The 26321-nt window shown below is 36.5% G+C and overlaps 1 protein-coding gene across 1 annotated transcript in view; it reads right to left on the reverse strand.

Moving 5' to 3' along the window:
* Positions 1–26321, reverse strand: part of LOC150095344 (dystrobrevin beta-like) — a 243568-nt gene that overhangs the window by 139054 nt on the left and 78193 nt on the right. Inside the window, 1 exon segment of the mRNA XM_090410663.1 lies at positions 13800–13908. Coding sequence (XP_090266789.1) covers positions 13800–13908 — 109 coding nt within the window.

Raw genomic sequence — 26321 nt, forward strand, 5'->3', positions numbered from 1 at the left:
ACCAGAGGCACTAATTTCATGTCAAAGTGGTGTGGTGAATCGATTAGTACTGATATAAAACGAACTTCATTTAGCTCTTCCTCAATCTGCTTTGTCACTAATGGCGCAATACCATTGGTTATTATTGCCTTGAACTTTGTTTGCGAACACCTGAATTTATTGTTGAAAATTTTTTTCATGATGGTTGTTGTGCAGTCCATGGAGTTAAAGCTGTGATATGCACCGCTGTGTAATACGCGAAGGTTGCTTCCTGCACTACCAGTGATAACTGTTTTTCCCTTTCACTCTTGGTTTTCAAAATTAAAAAATTACTTATACTGCAGTTGGAAGCCTTACTTCGAACAGCAACTTTATGTTTTTTTGTTTTCGTGCAGTTGACTACATCTGACCGACCACCTTGCGAAATGCAAAATTTGCAGTTACATAAAGTACATTCCACATTTTCATCTACACCTTTAATGAAAGGAAATTCTCTTCTAATATTATCATTAATACTGCACTTATGTTTTGGCATTATAGGGGTAGAAAGCGATAAAAATTATAGCACACAAAGAATTGATCAAGTAAGATACTGTTATAACAGAAGCATGGGAAAAAAGAACATCGCCATTAGTTATTAGTTAGTTATATTATTTATAATACTAATGATTATTGTTACAAATAATAAATAAAATTTATTATTATAAACATTGTGATTAGAAATTGGTACTAAAAATGAGATAAAATCCGCTTATCTATTTTTTCTTGAAGGATACTTAAAAAAGAGGGACTTTTGGAATTAACTCGGGACATTTTTATAAAAAACGGGACAAATGGGAACCCTAGCCTAATTAGGACTTTAGTCTTTGTGTTGCACACTACAATTACTCATATTAGTCCCACTGTTACACTGGACTGCAGTTGTCTCGCTACTGTAACAAACTTTGTTTGTATGCTCTGAAGATGTTGGATATAATACTAGCGAAATATTAGCATTTAAGTTAAGAAATAGTTATTTTCTTATTAATCTGTGTTCACATCTATACTGTTAAAATACAATCAACATCCATAATCATTCCTTCTCCTATTCACCACATAATAAAATAACTGGATCTTTCTTGGATTATAGTGCAAGTCTCCACTCATATTCTAATTTTTCCTTCATTACTAAAATAGTCACTTTCCTTGCTTGCACCTTATATTTCTCATGCAACTCCACCTATCTCTCTCTCTCTTTTTATAGCTTTCCACAACTTCTTTTTCATCTTCAATTCCTGTTAGATTTTTTTAGTTATCCAATTTGCACAACTGATCTCTCTCTCTCTCTCTCTCTCTCTTCCCTCCTTTAAATCAATTCTTCCATCAATGGAACTGCCTCAAGTTGGTGCCCAAGTCTATTAATAATCACCTCTCTTATAATTTCACATAAATCCCCTTCTCCTTGATATTCTACATGCTTACTCATTTCTCAAAGACAGTCATCCATGCCAACTAAACAGGACCAAGGAAGATATTTCAGTCAGAGTAAATTCCTCTGATCCTAAGACCAAATGATTTTCCTTCTACCAGATGCCACATAAGACATTTATCTCTCAAGAATTCCAGAAATTCAGTCCTATTATAACTATATGATGTTTCCTCTTTCCAAGTTAAACTATCACAATGGCTCGTGGGTTTAGGGGTATGATTCTCGCTTAGGGTGTGAGAGGTCCTGAGTTCATATCCTGGATGAGTGCATGTTTCAAAAGTATTCTATTTTTATTTTGCACAGCATATTACAGGATATTGTGGTATACAGTGCTTGTGGCATGTATACATCCTGGCAGTTGGATATGTGACAGGTGAGAGATGAGAGCGTGCATATATATGTGGAAAATATAGGATATGGGAAGAACTTTGCGAGTTGGGGATCAGTATAACGGACCTTGGCAGCATTGCATCAGAGGCGGGAGAATACTGACCTAAAGACAGAGTAGCACGATAGAGGACGATGATAACGAGCAGAATGTAAATGAAAAAATAAAAGTGGGGAGTGTAGTAAGTTTGAATCATTATTATTATTATTATTAAAACAAGACCTCATGGAGTCAAAGACTCATCTAGGAGGTCCTTTTATCTCACACACATCTCATCATACCGGGTCTTAAACGCATTCAAACTCCTTGCAGACACCACACTCTCAGGCAAGGCATTCCAATCATTCACAACTCTGCACGAAAAAAACCTGCCTCTCACTCCCCTACTCACACCCTCTTTATACAGTTTCCAGGCATGACCTCTGGTTCTCCCCTGATCTCCCACTATTCTCTGTAGAACTTCTCCACCATTGATCCTATAACAACCCCTTACCAACTTGTAGGTCTCTATCATATCTCCCCTCTTCCTTCTCTCCACTAGACTCTGCAAATTACATCTTTTCAATCTTTCCTCATACTCGACATTCCAGAGGTCAGAAACTACCTTAGTCAGTCGCCTTTGCACCCTTTCCAACATCTCTTCATCCTTCTGAAAACCAGGTGACCAAATCTGGGCACAATAGTGAATGTGTGGCCTAATCAAAGCCTTATACAATGGAACAAGAATCTCCCTACTTCTACACGTCGGTGTCTTCCTCATCATTCCCAGAAGTCTTTGTGTTGTCTTCACAATTTTGGCGATGTGTCCCCTAAATTTTAGATCCTTATCCACTATCACTCCCAGATCTCTTATTTCCTCTACTTCCAACAATATATTCTCACCAAGCATAAATTCTGCATCCCATCTTTGTTTTCCAAATTTTAAACCCTTACATTTCGCAACATTGAACTCGCATCCCCATTTGCTTGCCCAATCACTCAATTTATTCAAGTCTTCTTGCAAGGCCACAACATCTTCACTACTCTTTATGGTTCGTCCCAACTTTGCATCATCTGCAAACAACTGAATATCTCCATCCAAATCTTTGTCAATATCATTAATATACAAGTTAAATAGTAATGGCCCTAAAACAGATCCCTGAGGCATTCCACTAGTGACTTTCCTTTTCCTGGATATTGCACCCCCATACACAACTTGTTGATACCTATCAGATAGCCAGTCTCCAATCCAATGCACTAATCTAATATCCAACCCCATCTGCTCTAGTTTGACTGTCAACTTATCATGAGGTACTCTATCAAAAGCTTTTGCAAAATCTAAGTATATTACTGTGTATCCTTCTCCTCTGTCCAAGGAAGCAGTCACTTTATTGTAATAAGTAAGTAGATTACTAAAACACGACCTCCCTTTAGCAAATCCATGCTGTCCATCAAAGATTATACCATTGTTGTCAACCCAACTCTGGATCCTAGTTCTCACAAGCTTCTCCAACAACTTAACCACAACACCTGACACACAGATAGGCCTATAGTTTGATGCTTGAGTTCAATCACCTCCTTTATGAAGTGGCACAATCTTGCCCTCCTTCCACTCTTTAGGGACTTGACCAAGTGCAAGACTCGTATTAAAAAAATATGTCAAGGCAGGTGTCAACACTCTGGCACATTCCTTCAGAATACGCGGTGATATATTATCAAGTCCCACAGCCTTATTTACATCTAGTTTACTCAACTCCCCAAACACCTCTTGCTCACTTACAGTCAGTCTCTCCTCCCCATCATCAACTGCTCTTAATCTCTCCATGAAGTCACATTCACAAGATTGAAAGATCTTTATGAACTGCTCATTAAGTATCTCCACCACACATTCTGCAACAGCTGCCTTTATACCATTTCCTCCAATCAATGTCATCCTTCCATAATCATTCTTTCTTTTGCTGGCTACATATCGAAAGAACTCCCTAGGATTCTTTTTAGCTTCATTAGCTAACTGCTGTTCATACCTCTCTTTAGCTACTCTCACCAACCAAGTCACTCTCCTTGCCTGGTCTTTGTAGAACTCATGAAATTGGTTACTTCCACTTCTCTTATGAAGTTTTTGGAGATGGTGTTAAGTGGGAAGATGACTGGTGAGCAAGAGTGGGTAGCTTGCAGAGAGAGGGAGAGAGATGCGCTACAAGAGGAGGGGGAATGTCTCAGGAATGAGTTGAGAAGAGTGGAAGAAGGGATTAAGCGATGGAAATGATGAATGCAAAGCGAATCAGAGACACAAAGTTCAAGAGTTCTGGGTTTGGTCATAGCATCAGAAGAGCTGATTATAACTGAGATGGCATCTCTGCCCCCAGTTGGAGAGGATGACCATGTGGTTTTGACTTGGAAGATGAATAGACATGCAGGAGTATCAAAGAGAATGGAATATATGTGGAATTATAAGACAGATGATTATAATATTATTAGATATCGACTTGGGGCAGTTGATATCTAACATGCAGGGAGGAATTAGAAGGGAAGACATCAATTGTACTTGGAAACTTGTGAAGGAATATTTATTAGCAGCAATAGCAAGCTCTATACAATGAGTGAAGAAGAGAACACAATTTGATGTAAAGTGGAAGACAAATAATATCAAACAGGAATTGCGGGTAAAATCGAGGTTATGGAAGAGATATGAAGGTGGTCTGAAAAGTTCTTGGCCTCACCCATAGATGGCAACACTAACAGCAATATTTTTTTAAGTTGGTATATCTGTCATAAGCATTCATGTGAAATTGCAAGTCATTCTATCAAGTAGTTTGTTTTATACAGCTGTCTGAAGCAAAAGTGTTCTCTGTATCCCCTTGAAATGGATAAAATTGAGTATTGTGCAGTTATGAAATTCATTGTAAAAGACTATTTAAAGCCAAAAGAAATTCATTTGAAGTTCATAAAAGTTTATGGGCACTCTTCTCCTTCATTTTCGAAAATTAAGAATGGGCTGTCAAGTTTAAATGTGGCCATACCAGACTTCAAGATGCTACGTGAGGGATGTCCAGAAAGTGAAACACCAGAAATCATTGATCAAGTGCATGATATGGTATTGGATGACCAGTGAGTCAAAGTGCATGAAATTGCTGAGACTATAAATATTTCAAAAGAATGTGTAGGATATATTTTGCATGAAGAATTGCAAATGAAAAAGCTTTGCACAAGATGGGTGGCGCGCTTGCTCATAGCAGATCAAAAATACACTTGCATGAAAATCTCTGAGCAGTGCTTGGAATGTTTTAACAAGAATAAAACTGATTTTGTGTATTGATTTTTACTATGGATGAGACTTGGATTCACCATTACACACCAGAATCCAAACAGCAGTCAACAGAAGCCAGTTGTTCAGCACCAAAGAAGACAAAGTCGGATCCATCAGCAAGAAAGGTCATGCATCAGTGTTTGGGATGCTAAACGCATTTTGTTTATTAATTATCTTGAAAAGGATAACACAATAACTGGGGAATATTATTCTGATATTTTAACCAGACTAGATGAAAAAATTCATGAGAAAATACCCAGTTTGCAGAAGAAAAATATCTTTCATCAGGACAATGCATCGGCCCACAAAAGTGTTTTGGCAATGGAAAAATTAAGGGATCTGCGCTATGAAATGTTGGAACATCCACACTCTTCCCCAGTTTGTCTCCCTCTGACTTCTATCTCTTCCTTGCTTGTCATTTTTCTTGCAGCTGTAGAGCGGTATTTTGCAGATCTTACTGATAACCACTACAGGGACAAGATAATGGTGCTTGAGCATCACTGGAATAAATGTATTAGTCTTAAGGGAGATTATGTTGAAAAATAAAAATAATTTTGAAATTATAAATTCGTTTTTTCATTGTTAGGCCAAGAACCTTTCAGACCACCCTCGTATAAAGAGAGGAGTGGTGAGTAGACATGAAAAATAAGAATTCAGGACAGGAGAGTGACTAGTATGGTAAGAAAGGCAAAACTGGAATATGAGAAGAGATTGGCCCTAACATCCAAAGAAAATCCTAGGGAATTTTTTTAGCTATGTGGCCAGTAGGAGGAAAAATGATTGTGGAAGAATAATATTGTTGGATAAAAATGGGAATAGACTGACTGATACAAAGAACATAGTGTAGTTGTTCAATGAACAACTTATTGGAGTATTTCATCCTGGAGAAATAGGGTTTAATACTAGTGGGAGAGGGCAGGTTCAGGATTAGAAGTGCAAAAGGAAAGTGTTTCAAATACTGAGTACTCGGGATGTCAATAAAGCAGTGGGAATGGATGGAATTTTGCCACAGGTTTTTTTGAGAAAATGTGATAAAGAACTGACAGCTCCATTGACCTGACTTTTCAATGAAAGTCTGGCCAAAGGAATGATACCAAGGAGTGGAAAGAGGGTAAGATAGTGCCATTGCATAAGGGTGGTAGCAGACTGGAAGTATCAAACTATATTCCAGTTTGTGTTTTATCAGTTGTTAAGATTCTGGAGAAATTAGTGAGGAATCATATACAGTGTTGGGCTGATGAGGGTAATGTTATCTCTGAGAGTCACCATGGATTTGTAAAGGGGCACTCTTGCTTTAGTAATATGATTGCCTTTTATAATAAAATGACAAGAGCAGTTGATGAGGGAAAGGCATATTCTGTCATTTTTTGGGATTTTACAAAGGCATTTTACAGGGTACCACATGATAAGCTGATATTTAAGTTACAGCATATAGGTTTAGATGTCAGGTTAGTGAATTGGATTCAGGATTGGCTATCTGATAGGTATCACAGAGTTGTGTATGGGGGAGGGCATTATCAAGAAGGGAGAAGGTCACAAGTGGGGTCCCCCAGTGTTCAATACTGGGAACCGGTATTGTTTATTTTATATCAATGATATTGTCAATGGATTGCAAGGGAATATTCAGTTGTTTGTAGATGTGAAGCTGGGAAGGGTTATTAGTAATAGTGGAGATGTGTAGCCATGCAAGAGAATTTGAATAAACTGAACAAATGAATGTAAGTCTAATGCAGCTAAATGTCTTGGAATACATTGAATGGGAGGTGCATACTCTGTTGGAGGAAGTAAGGGAGGCAAGGGATCTGGGGGTGATGATTGATAGAAACCTGAAATTCAGGGAACATATTGCAAAGGTGGTGAAGATAACCCAGAGGATTGCTGCAATACTGAGAAGGACACTGACCTGCAGAGATAAAAGCATTCTCATTCAATTTTATAAAGCCCTGATCAGACTACACTTGGACTACTATGCTCAAATTTGGTCCCCAGGATTTAAAGGGAACAAATTAACCATGGAAGTGTGTAGAGGCAGATAACAAAGATGATATCAGGACCGTGTAATGTTAGTTATGAAGACAGGCTGGGGAATGTTGACTGTAGAGTTTAGTAGATAGAAGAAGGAGAAGTAATATGATTGAGGCTTCTAACTGTTGAGAGGTAGTTGCAGAGGTGACATGGGGAAGTTCTTTCATTTGATGGAATGGGGAAGGAGTGAGGACATGGATAGCCATCCCTGGAAGTTACAAAAGAAAACTGTGAGCAAGAGGTGAGGAGTGGTTTCTTTGCATAGAGAATGGTTGAACCATGGAATCCATTGTCTGATAAAATAGTGAGAGCACGAATGGTATGGGCCTCCCACGATAAGTCTTGTGACTTCATGGAGGCATGAATCATCACCATAATAATAATAATAAAATCTTCCATAATGGTCACTCATTGCACTTACTAAACTAATTTGCTTAAACATTTCTTGCTCATGAACCTTCTCTGTTCCCCATCCTAAATAATATTCCATTAAATATTCTATCCACCCACTTCTACCTCATACATCATTATCCTTTTTGTATCAGATTTTTGCCCTGAGAGCAGATAAATTATCACTTAAGTTACACTTCAACACACTACTTACTCTTCCTATCCTGCCAAAATGTGCTCTACCCCTTCTACTTCATACCCATCAAGATGAATTCTTCTATCAACCATATTTCACTGATAACAATATCTTCAGACAGTTAATCCATACCACAAACATATGAGCTATTCATGATGCTCTTGGCATTGGTGTGTGTGTGTAAAAGTATGTAAACTTTGCCAGTTCATGAATATTTGATTAAAGTTTATAAGGCAGAACACCAGAATATATATATATATATATATATATATATATATATATATAAAGAGTTCAAAAACCTATCAAGGGAGGGCGGCTACTCTACAACTCTGTCTCCACCACACAATCCACAACTATGGCAAACCGCAACTACTCATTATCTACACCAATGCGATCTACTGCCCACCACCACCACTAATATTTTCACAGACAACCACAAGTATCCATGTCCATGGATTCGAACCCGCAGCCTTTCGGCTGGAGAGCAGATACACTAACCACTTGGCCAACCAGGCTGGCATTTACTATACAATCTCCTACTCCCAAGCCACTCCATATAAGGTCATTTCTGCTACCATGATTTTCTTTGTTACATTTTTCATGATTTATCATATTTCCTGTGATTTATTTAATTTCTAGCAATTTGTTTCTGTTGATTTTCTGCAATTAGCTTTGTTACATTTTTCATGATTTCCTTTGTATCATTTCCCAATTTCTTTTATGTTATTTCCTGTGATTTACTTTGTTACATTACAACAGATTTCCTTTGTTGTTTTCCATGATTTCTTTCACATTATTTCCCAGAATGGAGTGCTGGGATAGTATTTTTACTTTAAATTCACTATAGCAAGCTTTGTGTTATAATGAACTATTGTAAAATCTCACATGATAAATAATTTATCATGGTTAGGAAATTACACATAAATGTCATTGTTTGCATTATTATTATAAATCCTTTTGTATGTAAAAACATATTTCATGCATCCTGTGAAGCATGAAATATGAGGTCACTATGTAATGATGTCAATCCATGACCATATATGGAAGTTTCAAGAGACAAATACATAAGACAAATATAAGCTCTAGCATTTAGAGGGACTTTGTCTCGGGGTTTTCACCTTCTCTTACCTGAGTCTGCTGCCACATGAAGTCCACTGTCAGTCATCGAAAGAGAAGCATCATTCATCTTAGGTTTCTCAGCCTTCTCTTAAGTGGATCTACTTGCATGTGAGATCCTCTGTCATCGTCGAAAGAGAAGTGTATTTCTCCTGAGGTTCTTTGAGTCCAGTTCATTCCTTGGGTCCACCGCCATGAGAAATCTGATGCCAATCACTGGAACGGCTCATTAGACGAGAGCTGACCATTGCCACCATGGAAAAGGAATCTTCTCCAGAATAGGAACCACTTGTTGCATGGTCGTTGCTGCCACATCGCCAAATTAAAGTTGAAGAGGGTGCAGAATTATCGGCACTTAGATAAAGAAGTTTGGCAGGAGATCAAGAGAAAGGAAGAGGACAAAAGATTTGTGTAATGGACTGTGCTGAGTGAGAGTATTGTAAAGATTGCAACTCATTGTAAGTTCTTAGATATGTAATAATTCTGAACGATTCACATCTAGTGCAATGACGTCAATAATTATGACAAAATTATGTTAGCTGATATCATGGGAGTTAGGAAAGTACTGTATGAGATAGCATAAGTTAATGAGTTAAGCTCACTCAAGGTGTGCTTTATATCCAAATTGTATAAGTATGACCAGTAAGATGTACTAAACTGTATTTAGGCTTTAAGAGTAGAAGCATAAGAGAACTAAACCTAATTTAGAGGCATCTTTAAGTAAATATGAATTGTGATTCAATTATGTAAATATGCTAATGTGGATCGAGTTGTATAATAAGAATTCTTGATTCAAATGGTTTGTGAACAACACACTGAACTGATTTTGTCAATGCACTATCAACAAAAATTTGAACCTGCATGTGATTGAGTAATGAAAAGTTGAATATCTATTTTAGATTAAGTGATTAAGTTCAAGCCATAACAGATTCAAAGTAAAGATTAAAGTTAGCAGGGAATAAGAACAATATATGCTTTGTCTTCATTCAGTTCAAAATCTTACAAACTTGAACTGCATACATAGTCTAACTGGCACAGTTGAAAAACAAATAAATTTGTTAGACTACAGAATGTGAGCAAATAAGATATAGTAGAACGTGACAAATGACAGCAGCTGACAATTAAGGCAGTCAACATTTTATGACAAAGAAATAACTGAAGATGAAGCAGGAATATTACACTATGTCTCTGATTCCTAGGGATTTGCTATCACAATCATCTGCTATGTACACACACATACAATGCTTAGAAAGAAGTCAACGGACAACACCCATAAACAGAATGCATTGTGACATGTAATTAGTCATGTTTGTAGGCGGTATAAATTGGAAAATTGGAGGAATATTATTTCCCAGAATGGAGTGCTAAGATAGTATTTTTACTTTAAATTTGCTATAGTAAAACTTTGTGTTATAATGAACTATGTCTCTGATCCCTAGGGATTTGTTATCACAATCATTTACTGTATGTACATCTCTCTCACACACACAAACTGCTTGGAAAGAAGTCAACACACACCTGATATACAAGGTGTATAATGCCATGCAATGAGTCGTGTTTGCAACCAGTATAAATTGGATGAATATGATGCTCCCAAGTCAGCAATTGTGTCCGGATAAAATGACTGCAAGAAGGAACTGACAGAATTTAAAAGAGGCATTGTGATAGGATGCCATGTTGCAGGCTATCTGTTTGGCAAATTTTTGACAAATTGGACCATCCCAAGCCTACAATCACTGATATCATATGGAAATGGAAGTGCAGGGAGTCAACTGCAAGTGCTACCTGCAATGGACAACCCACCACACTCACTACATGTGACCATAAATATGCAGGATAATATGTAAAAACCACTATTCATTGGCCATCAACATTGAATGCAGAGTTCTGGGTATCAACTGGCACATGAACCTACACAAAAACATTCAGACAGATGCTTACAATATGGATTACCATGGCAGGACCACATATGCAAGCTCCACATTACCCAAACCAACATGGTGTCATCTTCAGTGGTGCAAAGAGTGTGTACATTGGGACATGGAAGATTGGAAGACTTATGGAGTGACGAATCACACTACATCCTCTACCAAGCAGATAGACAGGCATAGGTGTGGCAATGTCCGGTGAATATCTCTTACTAGAATGAGCGACTCCAACCATGAAATTTCGAAGTGGCAGTGTGATATATGGTCCTGTTTTTCCTGGTTTGGCCTTGGACCTCTGTTCGTGGTGCCATGAACATTGAACTGCGAGAGGTATCTGAACATTGCAATGCTTCCTACTTTGTGCTGTTTCTATGGAAATGACCATTGTCTCTTTCAGCAAGACAAAGCACCATGTCATAAGGTGGCTGCTGCTGTAACTGCCTAGCTTGTTGAAATGAACATCACCACACTTGACTGGCCTCCACAGAGTCCTGATCTCAACCCTACTGAACATCTGTGGGATGAACTGGAGCATCAGGTAAGATCAAGGGATGTCTACCCCACAACAGTCCAGAAGCTCATTATTGTCCAGAATTCCCACTAATCAGAATTGTATGCTTGTGGAAAGTATGCTCTGTAGGATTGCTGCAGTCACTGCAGTGAAAGGAGGTCAAAATCTTAAGGTGAGCAACATGACTGTTTGTTGCTCACACCATGGTGTCCATTGATTTCTTTGCAAGTAGTGTGTGTGTGTGTGTGTGTGTGTGTGTGTGTATTACTTTCAGGTTTAGTCTCTATCAGATAGTATTCTAATCCCTGTTATTTGCTTGTATTATATCTTTACATGCATTTGAGTTTTACTGTTCATTTTGTTTAAAACTTGAGGAACTTTGGATAATATGAAATATCATTTTACATGCAAAATGTTGTTCTGTATTACCCAAAGTTTCTCTATATGATATTATTGATTTTAAAGCATATGTTCTATTTTGTTTTATTTAGGTGGTCTGGCAGATGTTTGATAGCTTAATGTAGTGATGTGTATATTTGAGCAACCAATTTTATAAGTAAAACAGTAAATTACCAATATAATGAGTTTTAAATTTAATGTTCATTTCTTTTTTTACATTTCCTCTTAACTGCATATGTTGCACTGTGTTGTAATTAAAATAAGAGCAGCAAAGTAATGTGACAGATCATGGCCAACTTCCTAAATATAATCTTTAACTTCTGCTACAATCACACACTGTAGGCTTATCCAAAAATACACATAATTAGATATAATTATTTGATGAATATATTAAAAATATAGTTTCTTGTTGGCTGAGAGGATAGTCTACATGCTCTCCATCAGGGTATAAGTGAGAATCCTACTTGAGCATTGCTATTTGTGAAAATGTGCTAGGTGGGAAATGAGTCTGACTGCCCAGGGTGAGGTAACCATTCTACTGGAGTCCTGAAGTAGCTTGAAAAAGTTTCATCTTCATTCTCTAGAGCAGTGTTTCCAGATTACATAAAAAATAAAGAATATTAAAAATATAAAAAATAAAATATTAAGCTATAAACCTTAGCCCATCCACAATACTACAGATTTACAACCTTTGTAGGTGTGTGTGGAGGGACACAAAAAAAACCATCTGCAGGTTCTTTTATATTCTGCATTTATATTTATGATATATCACAATGGTATTTGGAAGTAATCTATCACATTTTATATGACTTACTACAACAAACTCAAAGGACCACAGAAATAGTTTATTATAATTTTATAATGCAGCACTTTGATCGATTCTGGCAATTTATTACAGTGAGTTTTGTTATAATAATGTTTATTATAATAATGTTATTACTATATTGCTATAGTGAGAGAGGTGTGTACCTTTTCATGTGAGTTCTATATACTAGTAATTAATTTCTGAAACATCTTCTGAAGTTTCATAATGTAATTTTCATTTAACTGGCTATAACTTAATGATAATTCTTAAATATCTGATTTCCACAAGCTCTTCACACTCATCAGGAAAACATTTCAACTATTTATTTTTCATTTCAAATTCACTCTGTGTTATGAAAAGCTTTTCCGCTTGGTTATATAAGGCAACTCGTGAATGCCGAGGAGTGTATTCCAGTAAGCTCTCTGGTCAACTTACCTTATGAAACTTTCATAGTTTCTACATTCAGCTTTGAAATAATGCTGGATCTAATATCCACTTTGCTTAGGTTATATTCTTGTTTTAATCATATACAAACACATCAGCATAAGCGTGAAGTACAACCAGTCAACTTGTATACAGAGGCTGTTGACTTTACATCAACTGCTTTAGTATCCCATAATGCAAAATCATTATGGGAAGAGTCACTACCTGTGTTGCTAGTTGTGAAGCTACTTCACATTTATGCTTATGTTGGCTATAGGATTAAAACAGGAATATAATTTCTTGTGAAGTATAATATACATTGTAACCAAGCAGAAAAACTTTCCACAACTTTTTTCATCCAGAGTATCACCTCAATAATAAGGTGATACACCTTTTTTTTTTTTTTCTACTCGTATATGAGAAAAAAAAAAAGACCTCTACTTTGATTTAACCTTTTATCTTCTCAGGTGTGGTTCCCACTGATAAGACCTCAAATAAAGGTTTAAACCAGTAGACCCTTCCCATAATGTTTTTGCATTATGGTGCACTAACACAATGGATGTGAAGTCAACAGCTTCTATATACAAGTAGACTAGTTGTGAAATTACTTCCCACTTATACTTGGGTATAGGATTAAAACAGGATATAATTTCTTGTCAATGATAATATAAATTCATTCAATGTCAATGCATTTCACTTAGACACTATCAGACTGGTCACCTATTCTTGCTTACTACATCTTTACTGTTTGAACTTATCAAGGTTTTTGCCAGTGCAAATGCTGTTATTTCAGTATCATACAGAAAAAAAATCTAAGTTTTCTAACTGCTTCACTCTTACATATTACGCCATAAAAAAAATCTCATATCAGAAATAAATTATTACCATTTTCTGTGTTAGCCAAGCGATGGAGAAGAGGAAACCAAACCAGACATTGGGGACCAGGATCTGACATGAGAATATCCAGAAAGTCATTCACAGTTATCCTTGAGTGCTGCATAAATTAACATAGCTACTGGTAAGATAATATTATTACTAATATTATATTGCTAATATTAATTGCACATTATATGATTTCCCAAATTAAAACAATATTAATAATATTTTTATTTAATTAAATTTAATTAATACATTTAATTAATATTAATTAATATTATATGATTAAGCCATCTTACACACTGAGTGAAGATAAAAAGTAATGATAATTCTCAATAATGTCACTGTCATAATTTGCTGGATTATATTATTTTTATTATTGTCATCAGACCTCCATGGAGTCCAAAGACTGATAATAGGAAATCCCAAACACACACAGCTCATTACCATGCCTTAAATGCATTATCTGTCTCTGCACTCACCACACATTCCCAATACAAAAACCTATTGCTCTTTCCTTCTGCTCACACTTCCTTATACAGCTTCCAGGATGGCCTCCTGTCTCCTCCCATTCTACAAAAACCCTCATCCACATTGATCTGGTAATAGCTCCTTACCAGTTTATATGTCTCAATGGTATCACCCCCTCCTCCACCTATCCACCAGACTGCAAACTGCATTCCTTCAATCTGTCATCATACTAAACATTCCAGAGACCAGTAACCACATTAGTCAATTGTCTCTAGAGCCTTCCCATTATCTCTTTATCCTTTAGAAAACCAAGTGACCAAACCTGTGCACAATAATCCATATGCTGCCTGATCATCAAAGCCTTATACAATGAAACAATAACATCATTATTTCTATACCTTTTTATATAACGAAACCTGTGGCGAATTCATCGCTAAAAACACACGTAAAAACCACAGTAATGACTATTTAATTTATAAATATTTCATTCCAAGTATCTTGGGACATCATCAGTACAGTAGTTTAAACAATACTAGGAATAACATACAGTTAGGGCACATGATTACAATATAATCTCAATATGCATGCAGTAACGTGTTATAGAAGTAAATTAAATATAACTGAAAAATAAATAAAATAAATAAAAATAATAAAATAAATAAAAACTAAAAATAAGAAAAATAAATATATATAAAGATTATTTTACACAATTTTGTATGACAATTTCCCATATTTTAGGAATAGTAAGACCATCGTTGCAGTTTAAATTTGGTCTGTGTAGTAGGGCTTCAGCACTTTCTTTATATAAACGTTCATATTTATATAAAGATCTATGTAAAAGTTTCGACTTCTCCCAATGGATTCTATGGTTTGGATTTTCAACTCCATGTTGGGAGAGACCAGATTTCTGCGGTTTGAAAAGACTAATGTAGTCTTGATGTTCCGAGATGCATTTCTGAACAGACCTACCTGTCTGACCTAAGTAAGACAATTTGCAGGAGCATGGGATCTCATAAACGCCAGGTAACATCAGAAGTGAGAGTTTGTCCTTCAATAGGTAACAAGTTATAGATTTGGTTGATAGGTTTGTAAGTAGTGGCAAAATTGTATTTCTTCATAATTTTTGAAAGACGTTCGGTGATGCCTTTGACGTAAGGTATGAGAATCCTATGGACCTCTTGTCTGGGTTGATGTGCGGGAAGGTGACTGATGATTTCTTGAATTGTTTTAAGATTATATCCATTTAGTATAGCTGTATTTTTGATTATTTCTAGTTCTTGGTTTAGAGAATCTTCAGAGGAGCAGAATTTGTGTGCTCATCATTAAATCACTGGAAACTAGTGATTTAATGATGCCAAATTTCTGAGATGATTGATTAGCGGAAGAATTGTGAATGTAGCGACCTGAAAATGTAGGCTTGCAATATACAGATGTGGAAAAAGAAAAGAAGAGAAAAGACGTATAAAAGAAAAGAAGACTGTTCCATCACCACATCCGTCTATCGCAAGCCTACATTTTCAGGTCGCTACATTCACAATTCTATCAACCAAATCTATAACTTGTTACCTTCTCCTAAGGACAAACTCTCACCTCTGATGCTACCTGGTGTATATGAGATCCCATGCTCCTGTAAATTGTCTTACTTTGGTCAGACAGGTAGGTCTATTCAGAAACGCATCTCAGAACATCAAGACCACATTCGTCTTTTCAAACTGCAGAAATTTGGTCTCTCCCAACACAGAGTTGAAAATCCAAACCATAGAATCCATTGGGAGAAGTTGAAACTTTTACACAGATCTTTATATAATTATGAACGTTTATATAAAGAAAGTGCTGAAGCCCTACTACAGAGACCAAATTTAAACCGCAACGATGTTCTTACTATTCCTAAAATATGGGAAATTGTCATACAAAATTGTGTAAAATAATCTTATATATATATATATATATATATATTTATTTATTTTTGTTATTTTCTGTTTTTATTTATTTTATTTATTTTTTTTTTCCAGTTATATTTAATTTACTTTATAACACGTTACTGCACGCATATTGAGATTCCATTGTAATCATGCGCCCTAACTGTATGTTATTCCTAGTGTTGTTTAAACTACTGTACTGATGATGTCCCAAGATACTTGAGATGAAATATTTATGAATTAAATAGTCATTACTGTGGTTTTGTGTGTTTTTAGTGATCATTTCTATACGTCATTGACATCCACATCATTGCCATAATCTGCTGTGTTGTCCTCATAGTTTTAGCAATGAGTCCATGAAATTTTAGGTCCTTCTCCAATATCATACAGAGATCCCTTATCTCCTCCACCTCCTCTAAGATCTCCCCAACCAACCACATATTTTACATTCAATCTAAGCTACCTAAATTTTAAAACCTTACTCTTTGCAACACTAAACTGCTAACCCCAGTTATTATCCCATTCAGCCAGTGTATTCAAGTCCTCATTATTAAGCTCTACATTTCATAATTCTTCTTCCGAACTTTGCATCATCTGCAAACAATTGCATATTACAATTCAAACCTTTCCCAAAATCATTAACATACAAGTTAAAAAGATTCTTGGGGCACATGGTGATTTTCCTTTACTGGAATATCACTTCCTCATGCACAACTTTGCTGATAGCTAGTGCAATTTTGTAAAACAGTAGGTGCTGGTACTCATTCTTTGTAGGAACATATTAAAAACTAAAATGATATGAAAAGAAAACTAAAAAAATACTGATATTTTTACTTCATAGTGTGATAATGTTTGTGGAATAAAAACAACAAATTAAGTAGGTAACACCAGTTTATTAGGCATACATTTATTGTACAAGTATATAAAAGTAAAATACATATATGATAAATTTTATATAGCTAATATAAAAATATAGTAGATTATTTAAATTATACATGTTTTTGGTTGTAAAATGTTACAAAATATAAGACTTATTGTTAAACTGACCATAGATTTTTAATTCGTACGTATGTTCATACAATACTGCCTACCAGTTTCGCTAGTAACTGACTAGCTTTATCAAGGCTTGTACAGTACAAAAAAATGCAAAAAAGGTTTCAGAATACAAAAAAAGTTAGTACCTGTTAGGTAGCTAAGGTAACACGTTCGCATGACATTTCTATTCGGTATCATGAACATGCAAACGCGTAATAGGATTATTCGCGTACTGTAGTTCTGTTGAACTGAGGGAATTAATTAGATTTTTCCAAGTATCATTCAGTATGGTCCCTTGATTTCTGTTTAGGTTGCTGCCTGTATGTGCAGACCTTTTCATGGAGAAATTTGAAAATGAAATCTTCACCAGCTTTACTCCTAAACCTTCAATATGGTGGAGATATGTAGACTATATCTTCATCATATGGCAAGAAAACATGGAAAACCTACATATGTTTGTCAATAGAATCAGTGCACTCCACAATAAAATCAAATTTACTCTAGAAGTAGAAAACAATGAACAGCTACACTTCTTGGACTTACTAGTTAAAAGACAAGGTAACAATATCAAACTGTCCATTTACAAAAAACCTACGGACACTGGACGATATCTACATTACTCTTCAAATCATCATAGGTCACATAAACAGAGCATCATCCACATGTTGAGAAATTGATCTAGAAACTTTATCTCCGATGATAAGGAAGTTCAAACAGAACTGTCTCAAATTGCTATAACACTATCGCAAAATGGTTATCCTCGAAACATCATCAACAAATTTCTATACAAAGATAACCAACAAGAAAGAACAGTCCCCCAGCAAATTTTAACAGCAGTCATCCCCTTTATGGGTTCAATTTCCACCAAAATTGCGAGATTGTTAAAAGGCCCATAACATTAGGGTTGTATTTAAACCAACTACCAGCATCAGACAGGTTCTAAGATCTCCTAAAGACAGTGTTCCATTTTATAAATATCCAGGTGTGTATAATATTCCATGCACGTGCAGTCTTGCCCACATTGGACAAACTTCAAGAAGCCTGGAAATAAGACAGAAAGAACATGTTGGAAATGTAAATCACAACAGAACGATCACCTCTGGGTTAGCACATCACTTTTCAGCTTCGAACCACACTATAGACTGGAATAGCAGCTCTATGCCCTACATAGACGAAGATTATAGACATTTAAAGAAGCAGCAGTAGTGCTATGTAAAGGCAGCAACCTAAACAGAAATCAAGGGATCATCCTGAACGATACTTGGAAAAATCTAATTAATTCCCTCAGTTCAACAGAACGCGAATAATCATATTACGCGTTTGTATGTAACGCGTGTTCATGATACTGAATAGAAATGTCACGCAAACGTGTTACCTTAGCTACCTAAGGGGTACTAAGGTTTTTTTTGTATTCTGAAACCTTTTTTGCATTTTTTTGTACTATGCAAGCCTTGATAGAGCTAGTCGGTTACTAACAAACCCAGTAGGCAATATTGTACGAACATATGTACGAATTAAAAACTATGGTCAGTTTAACAATAAGTCTTATATTTTATAGTAGATTATCTTAACAAAAAATGGAGTGAAAAATGCAAATTTCATTTTATAACTAAACTTATTGGCATACTATTTAAATGTGTAAAAAATTACTAAATATTACCAATTACTTAATCTACAGCATCCTATGTTGCATGCCACTGTTAAAAAGGTGTGGTATGTTGCAACTTTGCATATCATTCCATATAAAGCACTGCTGACATTTATTGTACAACTAATTTTCAACCCAACCCGATCATTTCTAATTTAATTACCAGCTTGTCGTGTGGCAATTTATCAAAGGGCTTTGAATAATCCAAATATACCACTCTGAATGAATCTCCCTTGTCCAACGAATTTGTCACCTTGTCATAATAAGGAAGTACATTGTTAAAACATGATCTTTCTGTACCTGCTCTCCATCTGTCCACTGAACAGAATGTTACTGTTATCTACCCTCACACTGATATCATGATACCATCAGCACCCTCAAGTAGACAAGTTTTGCATAATGTCTCATTCATGAGGATGAAATACCTTCATGAATTGCTCATTTAATATCTCAATTATATTCTCTGCAGTGGTTATTGTTCTACTGTTTTCACTAGCCAAATCATCCTTCCATAATTATTCTTTCTTCTACTGATTATGTATTAAAAGAACTCCCTGGGATTGTTTTTGGCCTTATTAGCCAACTGCTGCTCATACTTCAATTTTGCTACTTTTACAAAGTGGGTCACCTTTCTTCTCTGGTCTTTGTACTCCTCGTGCAACTGATTATTGCCACTCATCTTGTGCTGGCTCCAGTAATGCCTTCTTCCAGATATCATACATCAGCTCTTCAGTGATCCATTTCACACCTACCTTATTTAACTTTCTGACCTTTGGAATAAATTCAGACATTACCTCTGCCAGATAGTTCCTGAGTATAAGGAGCATCAATCTCCTTCCTGTCCAATTCCTCATTTCATGATATAGTTGGAAGCAGTCTCCCAAGTTTGTTATAATCACCAGCCTTAGAGTTCCACAGATATATATCTTTTTCACAGAAGACCTCATATGGGTGGCCACTACCTGAGATGTGGCCAGCTATACCTCAGGTAGTGGCCAGTCTTACTAATTGGAGGATGGTTTGATGCTTCATTTATAAGAATATCCTATGATGAGATGATCAAATCCAAAACCCAGGATCCTCATGCGTCTCCTGTTACATACTATCTAAGGTAATTATCTCTCAAACTTGAAAAATTCATTCTCTTTGGCTCAGATACTGTCTCTTCATTACAATCTATATTATCATAATTAAAATAACCTATAACCAATCACTCCATTATTCGCCAGACTAATTTGCCTATACATTTCCTTCTCGCTGTTTTCCACATCAAGTCTCTAGCACTGATACTGACTCAAAAGCACTGTCACTATTTGCCTCTTTCATCTCCACCAAGGTGGAGATGAGAGGCAAATAGTGACAGTGCTGAACACTGATGAGCATAACTCATCTGCTACCATCAACAGCACTCTTCCTCCTGTTCTGTCTACTCTGTGTTTGCATAAAACATCATATCCTTCCATCTCTATTTGTCAGGATATCATCTTCATCCAACCACATTGTACAGATTATACGTACAATATGTGCCAATCATCCTGTATAATACACTGTGCAGGATAACTGGCAGATATAAGGGAGGGAAGAATATGTGTGAACAGAAACACTTAAATACCTTATTTAACTTTCTTGTTAAATAAGAAAGGAGCTGAACTATGGAAGCTCTTTTTATTTGATGAAAAGAGCCTCCATAGTTCAGTCAGTATAGACAAAATCCTTTGGTCGGAAAGACCTAGTTTCAATTCCCGTCCATGATGTGAGGAATTTCTGATCTCTTTCAACTAAAGGTGAGTTACCTAGTCTCATATGCAGGTAGAGGATTTTTTTTTTTTTTCACCTGGAAACTGGTTTTTTGTCCCTCAGAACAGGCAAACCAGCCCGTAAATACACACACACAGATCTACAGTCATAAAAATACATACTTAATCCCTCACTAGGAGGGCTCAACCAGCCCTAAGGTATGGTGGAGGAACAGAGAAAACCCCATGCGAATAAAAAAAAAAATTTGATGAAAGTAATTTATTAATAATTTACAGTTGTAGTATTATTTGTGTATACAATGAATTGCTGTTGGTGAAGCAAATTATATGTCACTAGATACTATAATCTCTAGATACTAATGTTTGAATTTATGACAGGTGACATATTCAATAAAACAAAAACTTAAGTAGAGGGACAGAGATTTGTTTGCAAAATATAAATAACTAACCAATAATACACATCACCTGTATACATTGGTAGCTTAATAAATGAAGTGAAGAAATGCTAAGTGAGCAAATCATTCTGCACAATGTGTTGTGCAAATTTGTTACGCGTATTTATTTTTTAATTTATATTTTTAATTTTGTTATCTAAAAAGATTTTTTTTTTTAATTCAGCAATTATCGTTATGATCAGTACATACTTTTTTACATAGTGAAAAATCCCAGATATGCTGGAGGTCAGCCAGATGCAGTTCTTTTTATCACATAGGATTGATTTTTTTTTTTAGCACAAAGATTCATTTTTTGTTTGTGCAATATACTGTAAATAACAGGATTGTTGAAAGTGTTTTCACTTGATTATAAATTAAATTAAATATACCAAGAAATTATATTCTTGTTCAATCCTTTATCCAAGTGTAAGCAAACAAAATTTGCATGAGTTTCATAATTGACATTCATAATCCAAACATTTCCAAACACAATACATCATTGTAATAATAAAATGCTCATACAGTTGGAAATTGTCAAATCCATAATTTTTATTTAAAATTTGGTTCTTCTCTTTAAAAATAAATGACAATAGCTTGAGGAAAAGAGGAGCGAGAAGAGGTCTGAAGCAGTGGATTTACGGAAAAAAGTGGCAGCAGATTATCATGAGAAATGATGAAGATGCAGATGAAGGCTGCATCAGAAGTGCACAGCTGAGGTTCATTTTCTATCTCTTTCTTGAGTGTATACTAAAGAAAGACATCTAGTTTCAATTCCACCATCTTTATTCTACAAAACAACTTCTTATGTAGCTTCAGACTGAATTGTATGAAGTGTTATTCTAACACTTTTCTGCAATGTAATTGTCATCTTATAGTCACTGCATGCTTTTCTCTAAATACCGCAGTATAGCTGCATTTAGAATTGTAAGATGCTTTCCAGATTCAACAAGGAATGCTGTGCATTTGATACTTTACATAAAATCCTATAAATATTAAATAGACATGCTTTTCAGCCATCTACCAATGCCAAGTGTACTTAAGTACTAGTACTAACTTGGCCATAATTGCAAATGACTATGCGTGGGTTATGTATGACGAGTGGTGTGGAATTTATGGACGTGTGGAGTGAGTTTGATGGGCGAAAGGATCTATATAAGATGGATGGCTTGCATTTGAATGGATTCGGTGTAAAGAGACTTGAAAAAGTGTTGTTCAATGAAGTGGGAAATTCGAATTATTAAGGGGGGGTAGATATGCAGACCTTAGGGAGGCAGTTGAGTGTATGAATGAGTATAATATACCCGAGTGAATAAGGACACAAATAAGGAGTGAATAAGGACACAAATAAGGAGTGAATAAGGACAACAAATCAGAATGGGATAGTTAGTATAAGACATCAAGGTAGGGATGGGGCTAATGGGGATCTGAAATTCATTTTCACTAATGCTAGGAGTATTAGGAACAAGAAGGAAAAATTTTTGGCCATGATTGGCACTTCCAGACCACAAGTTATTGGCATTAGTGAAACATGGCTGACTGTAGATGATATAGCTAGTGGGATTGAATGTGATGGGTATAGTGTGTTCAGGAATGACAGGGAAAATAAAATGGGGGAGGAGTATTGTTGATGATAGCTGATGAGCTGCAGCCAAGGAGAATAGAAGTTGAACTGCAGGATAGAGAAAAGAGCACATCTGAGGCCATTTGGTGTGAGATTGTGGCTAGTAGAACAAAATATACAATTGAGTGCTGCTATAGACCAGGTGATGGAAAAGATGGTGGAGATAGTATGCACAAGCAAATAGAAGAAATGAGTGGAAGGAGGGTAATTATTATGGATGATTTCAACTATGGTCACATTGATTGGAGTGAGGAGAGGACACACGGCAGCAAGGAACTGGATTTTATGCTGTTATTAAGGGATAACTATCTGCGACAGCATGTAATGGAAAATACTAGGGGTCAGAGAGTGCTTGACCTAGTAATTACATCTGAGGATTTGGCTGTAACAAATATAACCACATTGCCACCAATCGGTGAGAGTGATCATAGAGTCTTAACTTGGGAGGTGGCTAAAGGTGTAGAATTTTCAATTAAGACAGGGTACATGTGGAATTATCGGGCTGGTAAGTATGACAAGCTTAGGAGTTTGATTGGTTCAGTGCCATGGCATGTACAACTGCAAGGGCTAGAAGTTGATAGTGCATGGGAGGCAGTTAAGAGGTGTTTGCATGAAGGAATGGCTGACTGTATACCTAGAGTCCGAATAATAAATCAAGTAGGGGTTAAATGGATGAATAACACCATTAAGATTGAGCTGCGAAAAAAGAAACAACTATGGAGGGAATTTAAGGAGAAAGGTGACCAGCATGAACATGAACGGTATAAAGCACAGGCCAGAAGAGTAACGAGTGTGGTAAGAAAAGCAAAAAAGGATTACGAAAGAACATTGGCCATGCAGACTAAAGAGAATCCTAAACAGTTTTTGATATGTTGCAAGTAAAAGAAAAAATGTATATCACAGAATGATTTTAAAGAATGCCGATAGTAGGGAGGTAACTGAATTAGTTGATATAGTTGAGTTACTGAGTGAGCATTTTGCAAGAATATATCATCCAGGTGGTGACATTGCAGAAATGAATGAACCAATAGATTATACGGGAATTGTGGTGAATGAAGTGGAGGCGAGTAGTCTATTGCATAACCTCAATGTCAATACATCTGGGATTGGATGATATACCAGCTCGTGTCGTACATGAAGCAGCTAAAGAATTGTCAGTACCCTTGACCATTTTGTTTAATTTGAGTCTCAGGTCTGAGTTAGTCCCGAGGGGGTGGAAAGAGGGGAAAATAGTTCCACTGCATAAAGGAGGTTCTAAGACTGTTGTAAATTACTGACCGATTAGCATATCAGGAATCGTTGTCAAGGTCTTGGAAAAATTAGTCAAGAAAAGAATACAGGGTTGGATAGATGAAAATGGGATATTGTATGAGGGACAACATGGTTTTGTGAAGGGTAGATCATGCCTCAGTAACTTGCTCACGTTTCATAACACAGTGATGGCTGAACTGTACAAGGGTAATGGGTTTACAGTGATTCTACTGGACCTTGCCAAGGCCTTTGACAGGATACCACATGGAACTCTAATCAGTAAACTGGAGCAGATGGGGATGGATATAGGGTTGGTGAGATGGATAGGAGGGTGGTTGAAGGAGAAATACCAGAAAGTGGTTTATTCAAGAGTTGAGTCCAAAAGACGGCTTGTGACTAGTGGTGTGTCGCAGCGCTCTGTTCTTGGACCACTACTTTTCAATTTGTTCATCAATGATGTAGGAAAGGTTCTGAGAGGAAGTGTTCACTTGTCTGCTGATGATGCAAAGTTGGGTAGAGCAATTGTGAGTGCACAGGATGTCAAAATTTTAAAGGATGATATGGATAATTTGGAGGACTGGGCTAGGGAAAATGGATGTCAATTTAATGTGGCAAAGTGTAAGGTTATGTATATCACATTGGTGAAACCATACTCCAGGAGATTGATGAAGCCAGGGATTTGGGAGTGTTGGAGGATAGGGAATTGAAGTTTAGGGGGCACATTGCAAAAGTGGCTAAATCAGCTCATCAAATCACTTGGCTTCTGAAAAATACTTTAACAAGCAGAGACTAACAAATTATTAATCCTCTGTGTCGAGCCTTGATAAGACCCCATGTAGACTACTCTGCCCAGATATGGGTGCCAGGGTTTCTTCTTGATGGGGAGGAGGTGGAGAGGATCCAGAGGCAAGTGACCAAGATGATAGCAGGTCTGTGGAATGAACCGTATGAGAACAGGTTGAAGATTTGTGGGTTGCAAAAATTGGTCGATAGGCAGAAAACAGGTGATATGATTGAGACATTCAAATTACTAAAGGGTTTCTATAAGATTAATCCAGGAGATATTTTTGAGAATAGGACTGGTGGTGGGAGGACTAGGGGCCATACATGGAAGCTGGACAAGAATGTTGTTAGCAGGGGTGTTAGAGCAAGGTTTTTTACTTGCAGAGTAGTGAATGAGTGGAATAAGCTGACAGAGTCTGTTGTGGGTGCTATGACAGTGAATGAGTTCAAGGCAAGGTATGATAGATTCTGTGCGAATGTTGAATAGTTGTTCTCGACATGATATTAGGGCCTCCCTCAATGAGTCTGTCGACTCCTTGGAGTTGCCCATAATAATAATAACGTCGCAGGTAGATGGCTGAAGCAGTAGTTCGTTTGAGTGCGAGGTCTAGTACCTTCCAGATACATCTTGAAGGTTCTCGATACTTCATTAATTTCATATAAATACAAGAGTATCTCATCCACAGTCAGTCAGTCAGTCGTGAACAGTGCGATACTCGTGTATAAGCGCACACAGGTTCGTCGTGTCAGCCATAGCCTACTGTGGTTTTATATTGCCAGACTTTTTTCATTAGTGTGAGACATTCAGTGGATAATAACCATAACGTGGCAATTTTCACTTTCTATCACTATGGAGTCTACAAGTAAAAAGTGTAAATCAAGTGATTCCTGTCGGAGAAGCATTTAAAGAAAAGTGGACCAATTTGTACTGATCAACGATAAGCCAGTGTGATTAATTTGTTGTGAGTCAGCGTCAGTATCAAAAGAATATAATATAAATTGACACTATGAGACAAAGAATGCATCCAATTTTGACCACCTTCAAGGGCAGCTTCATGTGGACAAAGTCAATCGTCTCCAAATTGATTTAAAATGCCAGAAGGGTATGTTTAAAAGGCAGAGGGAAGAGGGCGAAGTGTGCATCAAAGTAAGTTATGTAACAGCTGAAAAAATTGCTAAAAAATCAAAAGCTTTCTTGGACGGTGAGTTTGTGAAAGAGTGTCTCATCGCTGCTGGAAAAAATTCTGTGCTCAAATAATAAGGAAGTGTTTAAAACACTGAGTTTGTCTGGGGTAACTGTAGCACAACGTGTCGAAGAATTTGCTGATGACATTGAAGGAACTTTAAAAAAACAGTCGTCTGAATTTACATCATATTCACTTGCTTTAGATGAGAGCACAGATGTGACGGATACAGCACAACTGGCTATCTTTGTCCATGGCATTGATCAACAATTCACTGATAGAAGAACTGCTAGTGCTCGTACCTATGAAGGGAAAGACGAAAGGCACTGATATTCTTGAAGCCACCAAGAAAACACTCCAGCGCTTCGCCCTCAGCTTAACCAAGCTCGAGGGTGTGGTAACTGATGGTGCCCCTGCTATGGTGGGAA

The sequence above is a fragment of the Typopeltis vanoorti genome, chromosome 20, assembly GCF_054136105.1.
Source record: "Typopeltis vanoorti isolate ZY-2024b chromosome 20, IOZ_Tvanoo_1.0, whole genome shotgun sequence".
NCBI lineage: Eukaryota > Metazoa > Arthropoda > Arachnida > Uropygi > Thelyphonidae > Typopeltis > Typopeltis vanoorti.